The sequence below is a fragment of the Struthio camelus genome, chromosome 3 (genome assembly GCF_040807025.1).
Source record: "Struthio camelus isolate bStrCam1 chromosome 3, bStrCam1.hap1, whole genome shotgun sequence".
Lineage (NCBI taxonomy): Eukaryota > Metazoa > Chordata > Aves > Struthioniformes > Struthionidae > Struthio > Struthio camelus.
Genome location: NC_090944.1, coordinates 74042673 through 74055768, shown reverse-complemented (window position 1 = coordinate 74055768; position 13096 = coordinate 74042673). Strand labels below are relative to the sequence as shown.

Below are 13096 nucleotides of genomic sequence, written 5' to 3'. Positions count from 1 at the left end.
ACAAACGACTGTGGTTCCAGAGTGTCACAGCCCTTCTACGGGAGTGTGGAGTGGGATACTGTTGGAGAGGATGAAGAATGTTACATTAAGTCTTGTAGCTTTCAGTTTGAATGTGTTCATAGCCATTTCACACTCATTTGTTCTTGTGCTAATATGCTCATGTTAAATAATTCATTTTCCTGTCAGAAGTTTACCTTAGGAGAAGCTAATTTCTCTTAGTGTTTACTTGTTTTTGCCAAAAAAAAAAAAAATAGGCTTTGTGTGTAAACAATAATGGCATCACCCTCCCATGACTTCTGCTTATATTCCAGCTTGAGTTAACCTTTCTTGAGCGTGTGCACCCAGACTGTAGACCATATTCAAAAGTCTTTTGTGGTGCGTTAATGTGTCTTTTAGCTTCTGGAGTTGTCTTGCTTGACACTTCCAGCGTTGGCCTTCTTCATGGCTATCTCATTTGATGGGTCAAGTCATCCTGTGCTTGGGAGAAGGATCCGAATATATTAGTTTGTACCTGTTTGGTGTTCAGTTGATAATGACTTTGGCTAGCCACAGTTTATAACTTTTACTTTGTAGTGTTTTCTTGTTTTGCAGTTTTGTTACTCCATTTTTCAAGGTTCTCCTCCAGTATGGCATGCCAGTTTTTTTTTCCATGTTCAGGCAGGGTCTCTCTCTCTTTTCTGCAGATTAGTGTTTCCTGCTTTTGCTACCCTGCTATTAATCAATAACATTAAACAAGGTTAGGTTTTGATGGACTTGCTAGTACTTTTGTTCTAGCCAGAATCCTTATTGTGGTGAGCTTATGCAGAAGCTTGGGATCTGATTAATACACAGTTCAGGCATCACTGCCCTGCAAGCAGTGATACTCATCGAAAGAACACAATGGGCAGTACAGTAGTTACAGTTTCAATTTTACAATGTTAAGCTGCTCTTGCAAGTTTGTCGAAGTCCTTAGAATCCATCAGAAGGGAGGAGAGGGAAGGGAATCCATCAGAAGGGAACTGGCTTTTTCAGTTGAATATCACTAGTGCAGTATCTGTCTTTGATAAGAGATTTTTCTGAAGGAAATAGATGTACCATCTTTCAGGCCAAGTGAAAAATGCTCTCACTTTGTTTCTTCTGAATATGCAAGGCTAAAAACTGCCATAACAAGCACAGACCAGCTGTCCTTGATGTGAGGGCAAGATAGGCAGCTGGGTCTGGAAACTGCTTCAACTACCTACTTTTAATCTACCCATCATAGGTCTGTCAGAGCTTTACCAGCTCATGGTTCAGATTCCAGTTCATTTTGGCTCATAAATTGATGTATTCACTTATAGAGTTATTTTCCAAAGTTCAGTCAGTGTTCTGAGAATAAAAATTGTGAGTTACAAAGTGTATGAACTCTTTTTTTCATGCACAAACTGCATTTCTGCTTCAGATGCAAAATGGAACTCAAACAGTGGAGTCTGAAACCAGTAACTTTTTAATGGAGGTTGACAGTCAGTGCCAGGAAAAATGACATGTCCTCTTCCTTTTCTGTGGCTTTTTAGCAATGTAATCTGAATGCTTATGCCTTTCATAATATGAATTTTAATATGGACAAATGTGTATAAAAGTCATATGGCACTATATTTTTTAGCATGCACATTATGTTGCCTTGCAGTTCACTAATTTTAGCAGTTTTTTCGTCATAGGTTTAGAGGAATGCAGCAGTGCTGTTTGCAAGTTTGAAATAGAACAGCCTGTCTCTGTTTCGTATTGGTCTCTGAATCCATTTCGAGTTTTGTTTTGAATGATTGGTGTTTTTTTGCCTAACCAAAGAACAGATGCTGAATTTGGATAGCATGTCTGATATGTTTACTCCAATATATTCAAAACTTGGCAGGATCATGAGGGACATAGCTTTTGTGTTATTTTGTTGCCTGAGAACGTGATGTGGTAAATGAAAGATGTATGAATCTGTGAGAGATTAGTTGTACGTAAATGGCAGGTAAAACCCACATCACTTAGGCTTCTTGTTATGTTTCTTGAACAGTTCTGGCTGCCAGGGTGCTTGTTTTAGGTTTAGATTTAGATTATCCCAGTAGTGGGAATTGGACAAGTACCAATAGCAAAGCACTGAAGAAAGTTTCCAGGGATGGAAAATTGGCAAGTTGCAGAGTTTGTATGCAGAAGGAGGAATAAAAGACACTGCAGATGTTCCCTTCTTATTAGTGAAGGGATTGAGCTGATGATCCTTGTGCAAGAGAACAAGGCAACTCAAAGGGTAGTTTCACAAACGCTTCATACTGACATCATTTGGTACCTCCACTTCAAGACTCAGTCCCATCTTTTATTCACCTCTGGCTACTTTCCTTTCTTGTCCCCTTCCCTCATTGGAAACCCCAGCCCCCCATTTTACATTGGAGAAGTACTGGACACTTTAATTGTTCTTTACAATTATGATTGTGTGAAATTTGTGCTTCAAGAAAGAATACTGCAGCTGTGTCTGGCGCATTGTGATTAGGCATCTTATATTAGCATCACATCCCTTAATGAAATTTGAACAGAAAAGAAAGAATTATGAAGGAGAAATTAATCCAGGAAGTCTAACAGAAAAATGTTGTAGCAGAGAGAAAAGTTTCCTCTATGATTTGTTGCGCGTAGTACAACTATTTTGGCAGTGTAGCTGTTACGACTTCTATGTATCTCGCTATTCAGGACATGTATTATAAGCTACCCAATTTGTGTCTTCTTTTGGGATACATTTGGTTATGTTTGTGGCTGACACCATGCCCTTTTGCTATAAAGGTTGCCGCAACATTGAGGTGGTGTCATTCCAACTTTTCTGAAAGAAGAGTGTTTTCATCAGAAGATACAAAAGGCTTCTGATTCCTGAAGTTTGCTTACAACTTAAACTGAAAGCAATATGACTGTCTAGGGAGAGAACTCAGTTCTCCTATGTGATGGATTAAAATTTAAAAGATCTGAAAATAAAAGTTCTGAAAATAAATGACCCTTAATGTTTTTGCGGAGTGGTTTCTTTCTTTCAACCTGGTTTACCAATCCAGCAACTCTCAGGGCTTTGGTACAGCCTCACTGCTCTCTACTGTATTCCCAGTGAAATAATCTCTTTTCCTGTCTCCCTGGACAGTCTGCCTTTAGGTTTATTCCTTCCCCAAGCAATTCCTCCTACATTTCAGGAACTTGCCACCTTGTACTCCAGCATCAGAATTTGTTTTCTGTCTCTCTCCGCCTGTTTTCCCCATATCCTAAGGAGCCTGTAGAGCAGATTCTGTTATTCCCAGAGATGGAGTTTTTTGTACATCTTTCCAGAGGGTTGCACATGACCTTGAGTTCAGCATCCAGGATAGTCTATACAGGCAGCCCTTCTGCTCTGCTGCTTTTGCATAGCTTCTAAAAAAATGCACTGTATTTGCAAAGTAAAGGGTGAAAAAACAAGCAAATTAAAACGTTTATCTAGAACTTGTGTCACATTGGTTTTGGCTGAAAAAAAATGCCCTGAAGAATAACTATTACAAGGTAATAGACTGTTATAATTGAAGTGTTTCTCTTTCAATCTCTTGAGTTCTAGGTTAAAAGATATGTCTACTGGCTCTTCACTTTAAAAAGGAATGTTTATTTTCTTCTGTGTGTTACAGAAAGGTATTCATGAGTGGAACTTCAGTGCTGCTTCTATCAGGGGAGTAAGGTGAGTTTCTCTTTCATGTTTTGAAACGAATTATGCTGAGCTAATGCTGTGGGCCTTGGTGGAATAACAGGCACAACATTGAATCAGAGTATTTCAGCTACTTCTGCAGATGCCCTGATGTAAATGAAGCCTGAGGAGTCCTATTCTGAATTCAGAAATGACCACTTGTAGAATCTATTGCGTAAAAATTAGCAAACATAGCCTGTTAAGTTAAAGCGCTATTATTTTTCTTAATAGTAGTAGTCACTGACTTTACGCTAAGTAAGGTTGGAATTAAAATAACTGCTTACATTTCATGCCATCTTACTTGAGTTATTCCATGCCCAGGAGCTGCAGTCACACGTTTGAGATTCTGACATGTTGGAAAACTCATAAACACAAAGAGGCAGTTCTTGTCCCAAGTGCTTGATGTTCAGAGTATATAAGCCAGGAAGTTACAAGTGGATGCAGACAGGGTGACCATGAGAAATTGGTGAGATGGTGGTGTTTCATGTGTCTTGCAATTTTCTAGTTGCTTACTGGTTGTCAGGTTTTGGGTGTGGGTTTTTTGTTTTGTTTTTATTCAGGTATGGCAGCAGAACAGAGTTTCAGAGGGGGGCCATGGGGATCGTCCATGCAGTGAGGACCAATGTAGCAGAGTGGTGGACTGGCCACAAAGTGAAAAAGATTGTTTGAGGGAACAGAGAAAGAGACCAGTAGACAATTAAATAAAAACCTCCCAAAGACTCATATGGAGCAGGTTAACATGGATTAATAAGCTGTAGGTTCAGAAATGACACCTGCAAGAACAACCTGACTGGATTAGAAGAGAATGACGTTATATGTTCCAGGCGTGCTATCTGCTCTTCAGCATGCTTCCCTCTTTGGGTTGGGGCTTGTCAGGTGCTGACAAAAGGAGGAAGCTTGGCCATCTTTTTGTATGATTTCAGATAGAGTTTTCTACCTGCTAGGGAGAATTCTTCACTAGAGATTGTTAGGTTTGGGGAGTTTTTTGTTTGTTTTAAATCTGGGTTTTGTGCCATATTGTGAGTAGAGAACAGCAGAATCTGAGCTGCTGGGTCTGCTAACATGCCCAAGTTAAACATAATGTGCACACTGTTTGTACCTACTCGTACTAAGAAAGTAGTCTTCTGTCCCTCCTATGAGCTATTCAGATTAATTCTTTGTCTTAGTGTCATCTTTTTTTATCTACCCTTTGGCATCCTGTGACTTTCCACTTTGGTGTTTGCATTTAGTGTATTTCCTTAGCTTTTTTTTTTTTTTTTTTTTAATAGTCATTAGTCTGTTCTAATAATAACTGTTCCATACACATAAAACTGTTGCTATGTCTGCAGTACATTTTTTGCACAGATGGATGATTCTTTTTCCTTCCAAAAAGTAACTTTAAAAAAAGCAAACTATCAATAGACGTAGAGATTCATTCCTGTGGGATTCAGCTTATTTTAGGCAAAATTTGCAATGATACGCTTAGTTCAGTCTGGTTTGGGTTTTGGTTACAGTATATTTTTTGAGTGCTTGCAAAAAAAAATAATTTTTTTGCTTAGTTTTTGCGGGGAGGGGAGGTTGGCATTCTTAAGCCATTGTGTGGTCGTAATATTTTCTATATACCCTCCTGCATTTCTTATTTAAGTTTTGAATTGTCATTTAATTTGCCAATTAAAATTCTAGTCTGTGTTCATCTAGACAGATGCCAAAAAGACCTGGAAAACTTCAGAAGTAATCAACAGAGCCAAGAGTCACTGTAAATTCTTAGAAAGCTCAGTGGCTGCTTCCATGAGGAACTGCAGGGGGAAATCTTTATCTTATGCAGTTACAAAACTGAATAAGCCTATTTTTCTAATGTATGCAAGTTTCTGATTGTTTCTCTTTCCAATATCTTCAATTTCTTTTCCTAGTTTTATGAAGCCAGATAGTCTTTGGGGTGGGACATCCTCCGGAACCAGGCCTACTTCTAATCTATTTTTGTATCCAGGCTATTTTTGACTCCTTTGAAGCTCCTAGATGTAAAGCTGTCTAAGAAGGGGGAGTTCCCCAGCTTAAAGAGGCTTCTCAGCCTTTCTAGACTGGCAAGAGCCAGCTGTAGAGGTACAGCCTTAACATACAAGGCAGGTCTTTGTACATGATTTGGAGACTTTTTCAACAAAGGCCTCCATAAATATTTACTGTGTTACGTAGGGAGTCTCTTGGCAGCAGAGCTGAAGAGATGTCTAGCACTGAAATGACTAATGTCTTTGGTAAATACTTCAAGGAAATGATTGAGGGCACACTTGTTCAGTGTGTTCCTCCTCAGCCAGTGTAATCAGCATCTTATTTCATGAGTAATAGAGTTCAACTCTCAAGAATTGCAAAGGGACCTGAAAAATAATTAGCAGCTCTGAACACAGTGCTGAATCACACTCTGTATGAAGAAAGTCATAATAACTGAGTTTGGTTTAACAAATTCATTGATTAGCATTTTGTACTGTAATGAAAATAATTCTGCTTTTGTCATATGCCCTCTTGCCCTCTCAAATACAAATGTATATTACTGAATTAAGCCAAAAAGTACCATTAGTCTTGAAGGCTTCATCAAAGTTTTTGGAACATAGCAACTACCCAAGGCGCCTTCTACCTTTCTCAGGTTATTTAAAAAAAAATCTCTAGTGTTCTGCAGAGCTGACATCATATGAGCAGGAGGACACAATCTGTATTTTTCTAATTAAAAAAAAAAAATGGTAAGCTGAAGTTGCTAGACCAGAAGTGGAATACTCCTCAGTATCCAGAAGGAACCCTGGATTATGAAATAGCTTCCACTTGTGTTGTTTCCATGGGAAAGTGCCTCACAGGTCATGCTGATAAATGTAGTGTTAGAAACATAGCAATAAAGTTGGATTCAGATCTGCATCCAGTTTTCTTCATAGTTTAAGGATTAACAACAAGGATGTTCGTGTTCCATCTCAAGTTCTTCTCTGACATTCATGGAACTTGGAACCTTGTCAGGCTACTTAATTCTAACTATAACCGTAAAAGGCGTCTCCACTTTTAGAAAATAAATAACAAATATTTGAAGTTACTTTTCTGTGGTTGATGCCAATACTTAACTGCTTTATCTGCTACTTCATCTAGAATTATTGATAAACAACACTTCCAGCATTTGCAGTATTTGTCACTGACTAGTGGGAGTTCTGAGTGCACGCAGGAGCTGGGCACAAGGCCACACAGCATTGTCCTTCCCTGCTCGAGTTTTCAGTTTTGCAAAATCAAAATTCAGATCCGCTTCTGCTGTCGTAGAAGCCAGTGAGTACTACATATGCTTGATAACTCTCAAAATGAGGCATTTCCTGAGCAAATTATCAAGCTTCTTTTTATAACTTGGTATTTTTTTAGTCTCTTTTTTTTTTTTAACTTTAATTACTTTTTTCAGGGAGGAAAACAACATATAAGCAAATGTAAACACCTCCTTAAAGATTTTAGATATTTATGGATTTGCCTGACCTCTCTGTATACCCCACGTTCTTAGTCTTTTATTCACTGTTATCTCAGTAACTGGTGTCTGTGCCTGTCAGGTTAGTAAAGTGTTTAAAATCGCATGGAACTTTAAATGAATGAGTAATTCTGTTAGTATCAGCAGGACTAATTCCTTCTGTGGAGAGTTCACCTATATGCTTGCAAACCCTAGTTAATTTGTAAACTGGGGGCATTGACTGTCTTCTCAGATGTGTACCTCACTTACCACATATGGGTTTTTCCTGACATGAGAATAAATGAGTCACAAAACCCAAAGACCCAAAAATCTTCTAATTAATGAAGCTCACTCTTTTCCTAAGTAGCTTTATGAAATAAATACTTAAAATATATGTATGTTATATAAAGACCCCAACTTATACAAAAAGCCATTAGCTTATCAAAAGTTACCACAAGGCATTTACAGTTCAGAAGTCATAAAAAGAGAGTGATCAGATAACTATAGACACTTATTAAAGGATGATAACTACAAACATTTCCTGAAATCTAAAGAAATAGTTCTGCATTAATCAACTCTATCTACTCATAAATCCTTTGGCATAACATAGAATAGTGTTGTGCTTTATTGTTATCTCAATGGATTAAAACCATGATGGGTATCTTGATCCAGCTAAAGTCAATTGATTTTTTGACAATTGATTTTTTTGTCAATTGATTTTCTGTGATTCTGTGATTTTGCTAGGGCCATGGATTTTGTTCAGTATCTTAAGAATGTTAATAAGGAGACCTAATTTGTCGTTTCCTCAAATATTTTATTATTCCCTTACAATACTTCTAGCCATCTTTTTTTCTGTTCTAATATATTAACAATCAGTTCTACTGAATCAGCTTGATACATGATGATGAACATGTGACAAAATTGCAAAAAGAGCTCCTTCAAATAGGGTTTGATGTTTTCTTTGAGGAGCCCAGTAATGACATGTTGAGTGGAATTCAAGCACCTTACCCTAAGTGCATAGGAGTCAGTAGGATTATTTCCACTGACCTGAGTTGTTGGGTTTTTTTTTTTTTTTTAAACTCCTCTGCTCCTACTCTCTCCTCGGCAATGTGTGGACTAGGGGGCAAGCAGAATGTGAGCTTTGTAGGACAAAAGAATATAATTTTATAACGACATAATGCATTATGGCTACTTAGGTTTAAGCTGGTGCTTTCTCACGGTAAATGAGTTGATCTGTATCGTTTGACATAGCTGGTAGAAGCCCAAATGCATCTTCCCAGTAACATGTTCTACTTGGCTGTTCTTTCAGCATTTCGAAGTTTGAAGAACGATGCTGTTTCCTCTATGTGCTGCACAACTCGGATGACTTTCAAATCTATTTCTGCACAGAACTTCACTGCAGGAGGTGTGTCCCAGTTATTGTTTCACATAAATGGCCTGTGATGGCCATGTCTGTTGCAGACACAGACTGTTTCAGAACTGTGGAAAGAGGTGGTCTGAACATCCTCAGTTCTCATTGCCTTCCACATGAAAACCCAGTTCTGCCCCAGTAGTTCTTGAAGTCTGAAGGATCAAAGCCCAAGTTCAGACAAATATTAGAAACAAATATACCTACAAATTTAACTTTTTTTCCAATCCAACAAAGCCTCCTACGCATGGATTTTCTGAAGTGGGAACGTTTAGGGTAACAATAAGGCAAGGTTTTATTTTTGATTACGGAGAGGCATACTTGGTTTCTTTACATAGCTATAGTCATGTTTACATAAGTAAAATTGAACCAGCATCCCTACAGGAAACACGGCAGAGGTTTGTTGCACAAAGTTAGAGCAATGTCTCAGTAGCTGTAAGCCACGTTTGTACTCCTTAAAATTGAGGGCTGAATTGATCCAGAAGGCGTTCCTGGAGGGGATTTCATGTCCCTTCCTATTAAAAAGGCAGCAACTTTACCAAAAATCACTGCCTTAATGGCAGTAGCACCCTCCCAGCTCAATCCCTAGTTTATCCTCTCGTCCATTCTAATTCATATAGGTTCTTTGACCATGCTCATTCCGCTTAGTATCTGCATACCTCTGAAAAGACTAGTAAGCAATATGAGGCTTCTCTTGAGACACATGTTCTTCCATTCCTTCAAAGGGGGGACAATATAATATAATATATATCTATATTTTTAATATGGATTTGTAAAATAGGCCCCTTTCCACTCAAACAAAAACTGAAACTAGCCTTCCTGTACCCCGAAGTCTTCTCCAAATACATCCAGGAACTTTTCATGATGCTTCAGTGCTTTTATTGGACATAGAGAAACAATGGTACAGGATGCTAATTTCACCTGGTACATAGATTTTTGAGGTGTGAGTTCCACTGATATTTTCATTCATCAGGGACATTTATATGCACTTTTTATTTTTATATCATGTAAGTATGAAAACTGCCAATTTTGTCTGTTAAGTCTCCTTGTAAACAGAAAGTATTATAATTTTGCCCACAAACAAGCTGCTTTGCACTGAATTCATACTTATTGTATCTAAATCTTTTTTGGTTCATTCTTTTGGTTTCTTTAGAGAATTGTTCTTGATATCCCCATACTAAGTCTCAAGTGTGTGTGTGCTTTAACAGATTTTTTGACATGGTGAACAGTATCACTGAAGAAATAGGGAAGAATACAGAGGAAGGGGAATGTGATGGAGACTCTCTGGAGGTATTGTTTATTTTTTTCCAGCATATTAGGAATTTGGGGCTTTTAGTATGGAGTTTTACTTGAAGGAGGAAACTACTGATCCCTTCACCGGAAGAAATTAGACAAAAGTTGTTATTTTTAAAATTTCATCCTCTACTGTTTATAAATTAATCATTCTTTGTAATTCTCCTAATATAGTTTTTATTAGGAGATTTATAAATCTCTCATATTTCAGTGAGCATGCTAGCTTAAGAAGGTACTTAACTTTGGAATTCTCCAGTCATGCTTGTTACAGAATGACACTTGTTACAATTTCTTGACAGTCATTAGAGTCAGGCGGCATTAGTGTCTGTTTAAATTTTAAAGACTGTTGTCTGTTTCATGCATCACTGGAATCCTGTATGCTTTCATTACTGACAAGTTGTCTGCACAGCAAATAAGGGTGTAGTTGCAGCGCGGGAAGGCTTGTCCGTGCTAGTTGTGATCTGCAGGCAAGCACAGCAATGAGCAGTAAACGTAAGCCATATGATGGATGTCGGTCCTTCTGGGAGTTTGCGTCTTTAGCCCATTAACTCACAGTGAAGCCTAGGCTGCCCTGCTTGTGCTGCTGTTCCCTGTGTTAGTTAAATTATAGTTTGCATGGGTGTGCCTTCACACGCTACCTTCTCACCTTCATTTTTCTGTCTGAAAATTCACATAGTTAAAAAGTGAACACAAGGCCAGTGGGTGCAATCCAGTACTCAGTCTGTTTAGGCTTGCTTTTAGGTGACAGGGAACAAGATGGAATATTAGAGCCCATATCCCATCGCATGAAAATCTAGTGTCCCAAAGCTCTGGCAACATCCAGAACTAACCGAAAGAGTCAGTACCGAATATTGAATACAACACTGTGTCTCAGTTTTGATGTTGACATCTTATAATACATCTGAAATTGGAAATGGGACAAACAGAAACCACTGAAATGACTTGTGGGCTAGGAAAAATGCTCTATAATGAGAACTTGAGGGTGCCTAATTTGGTTATTTTAGAAAAGAGAAAAGCAGTGGGTGACTTGATTACAGTGGGTAAGTATCTTTACTGGGAAAATTACTATGTGCTCATGGGCCCTTTAATCTAGTGAAGAAAAATAATGATAAAGTGAAGCCAAAGAAATTTGTATTAGAAATAATAGGCATGATTTACCATGCAAGTAATTAACTATTTAAACACACTCGTAAAGGAAATACGAGCATGTATATGAATGGGGATTCTCTGTATCTTTTTATTAAAAAGATATCAGTCTTTATTTGGAGGAAAAGAAAAAACAAAAACAACAACAAAAGCTTTATCCAGGCCTGTGCAAGTAGGCTTAACGTTGGAGTGAGCGAGTGAAATTATTTTCGTGTGTTAAACAAGAGGACAGATGAGATAAGCCAATGGCCATATCTAAACTGGCCTTAAACTCCAGGTCTTTGTTAATGTAAATTCAGCAGAAGGCATATTTAATACACTGCAATCCTGACAGACCTCTGTTGACACACTCATCTGGCTGACCTGGAACTGTCAAAATTGAGGTTGTGCTGTTTTTGGAAGATGTGGTCAGGTCGGGAGAGCATCTGGAACAGAGAAGTGTATGCTGCCTTGCTTTCTATGTCGGAGTGGAAGGCGAAGTTCTCAGTTTGATGCAGAGTGCCCTCTGTCGTCCTCTGTTGTTTTTACAGCACCTGCCGGCAGAGTTGCATACGCTGTTGAAAAATAAGACATGTCGGTGTAACTGCACAGAACAGGTAAAGGCTAGCTTCGCATTATGCACTTACCTGAAATGGCTACCTCAGAAGCCAGCGCTCCGTACCCAGTTAGTGGAGAGATACAGACATGTCTGTACAGTATCTGAGCTGCCCTTTTGAAGTGCTTTCCTCTCCCTCTCCATGATCTGCAGAGAGCAACTAGCCTCTTAGAAGCTGTAATGGTGTGCCTACAGTCGGATGGAATAAATCCGTTTCGTTTATTTCACCTCGTGGTTTGCTTTGCAGTATGATTATGAATATGATGAAAATGGCGAGCGCGTCATTCTGGGGAAAGGAACTTACGGCATTGTATATGCAGGACGAGATTTGAGCAATCAAGTCAGAATTGCTATTAAGGAAATCCCAGAGAGAGACAGCAGGTACAGTAAATGCAGCTGATTCCAAATGTTGTGCATTACCTACTTTGGTCGTTAAGTATCGTGACTAATGAGTTTGCTGTTTCAGGAGTACCTGACCTGCACAGCTGCCAGTAAATTACCTGTCTATGGTATTAAATGGTCTCCTCCATCTTTGTATCTGGACAGATCCAAGTTGCGGAAAAATGCCAAACCCAATGAATCATGATCACAACTGACAATTTAGACATTTTCAGGTTTTGGTACTGGTGGTTTATAACGCATCTTCTTTCCAAAACAAATGTTGCTGAAATACAGAATCTTATTTGAACACCTTGCGATGAGCCCTATCTTCTTATGCATGCACAGGCATGTTCTTATCAGAGAACTATTCAAATTCATGATGTTTAGAATTATTTAAAATTCTGAGCCTGAATTGTTGATTCCTTTTCTGTTTATGCATAATTTGTTATGAAGCCCCTTAACACTAGAATAAAACATGTGGAATGGTCTGTTCTGCCACATTTCTTAATGCAGATTCATTTTATAGGCTTATTGATCTCCTCCACTTACAAAGGTTGCCATGTAAACACCAGACGCTTGATGGCCTTATGAATTGTGTATGTTGAGGTTTGCAGTGAATTTGTATCATGAATACAAAGATTTCCATAAATATTGTAGTAAAAGTGGTAACAAATCTGACCATCAGACCTGCTGTATTAGTTGTAAAGTTATCCCTGTCCTTAAATTCTACAATAGCCCTTTCATTTTTGTGGTCAAGTGACGTAAGAGTTGTTCTTAGCAGATAACTTGTGTGTCTGAATCTTCCAAGTGACTCTCTGGCACATTGTAAAATATTCTTAAAGACTATAATTTGGGCTGATTTTTCAGAAAGGTGGCAAAAGTAGGAAATAAAATCGTTATTATGGTTGATAACAGCAAAATAAAGCCCTCCTTTTCCAAAGATTAAAGAAACAGATTTTGTGAAGGAAGCTCTTCTGATATAGACAGAATTTCCCTTGGGAGCAGAAGGAATCACATACTAAGTGAATGTAAGCAGAACATCAGGCATGCCAGAAGGTGAATTTTTGCCTGTTATTTAAGTCAGGAATGGAATCTATATTTCCAAGTGTCTTGTCGTCTTTTGCCTGTTTAGCTTTTTGGTTTACTGATTGGGTTTCAGGG

General features: G+C 38.3%; 1 protein-coding gene across 2 annotated transcripts in view; it reads left to right on the top strand.

Annotated features, from left to right (window-relative positions):
* Positions 1-13096, top strand: part of MAP3K5 (mitogen-activated protein kinase kinase kinase 5) — a 115204-nt gene that overhangs the window by 78443 nt on the left and 23665 nt on the right. Inside the window, exons 12-16 of one of the 2 annotated variants that reach the window (XM_068938394.1) lie at positions 3621-3670; positions 8422-8517; positions 9729-9810; positions 11490-11555; positions 11802-11935. In XM_068938394.1, the coding sequence (XP_068794495.1) occupies positions 3621-3670; positions 8422-8517; positions 9729-9810; positions 11490-11555; positions 11802-11935 (428 nt within the window). The remainder of the gene's footprint in view (positions 1-3620; positions 3671-8421; positions 8518-9728; positions 9811-11489; positions 11556-11801; positions 11936-13096) is intronic. The other variant, XM_068938395.1, reaches the window with a different exon arrangement.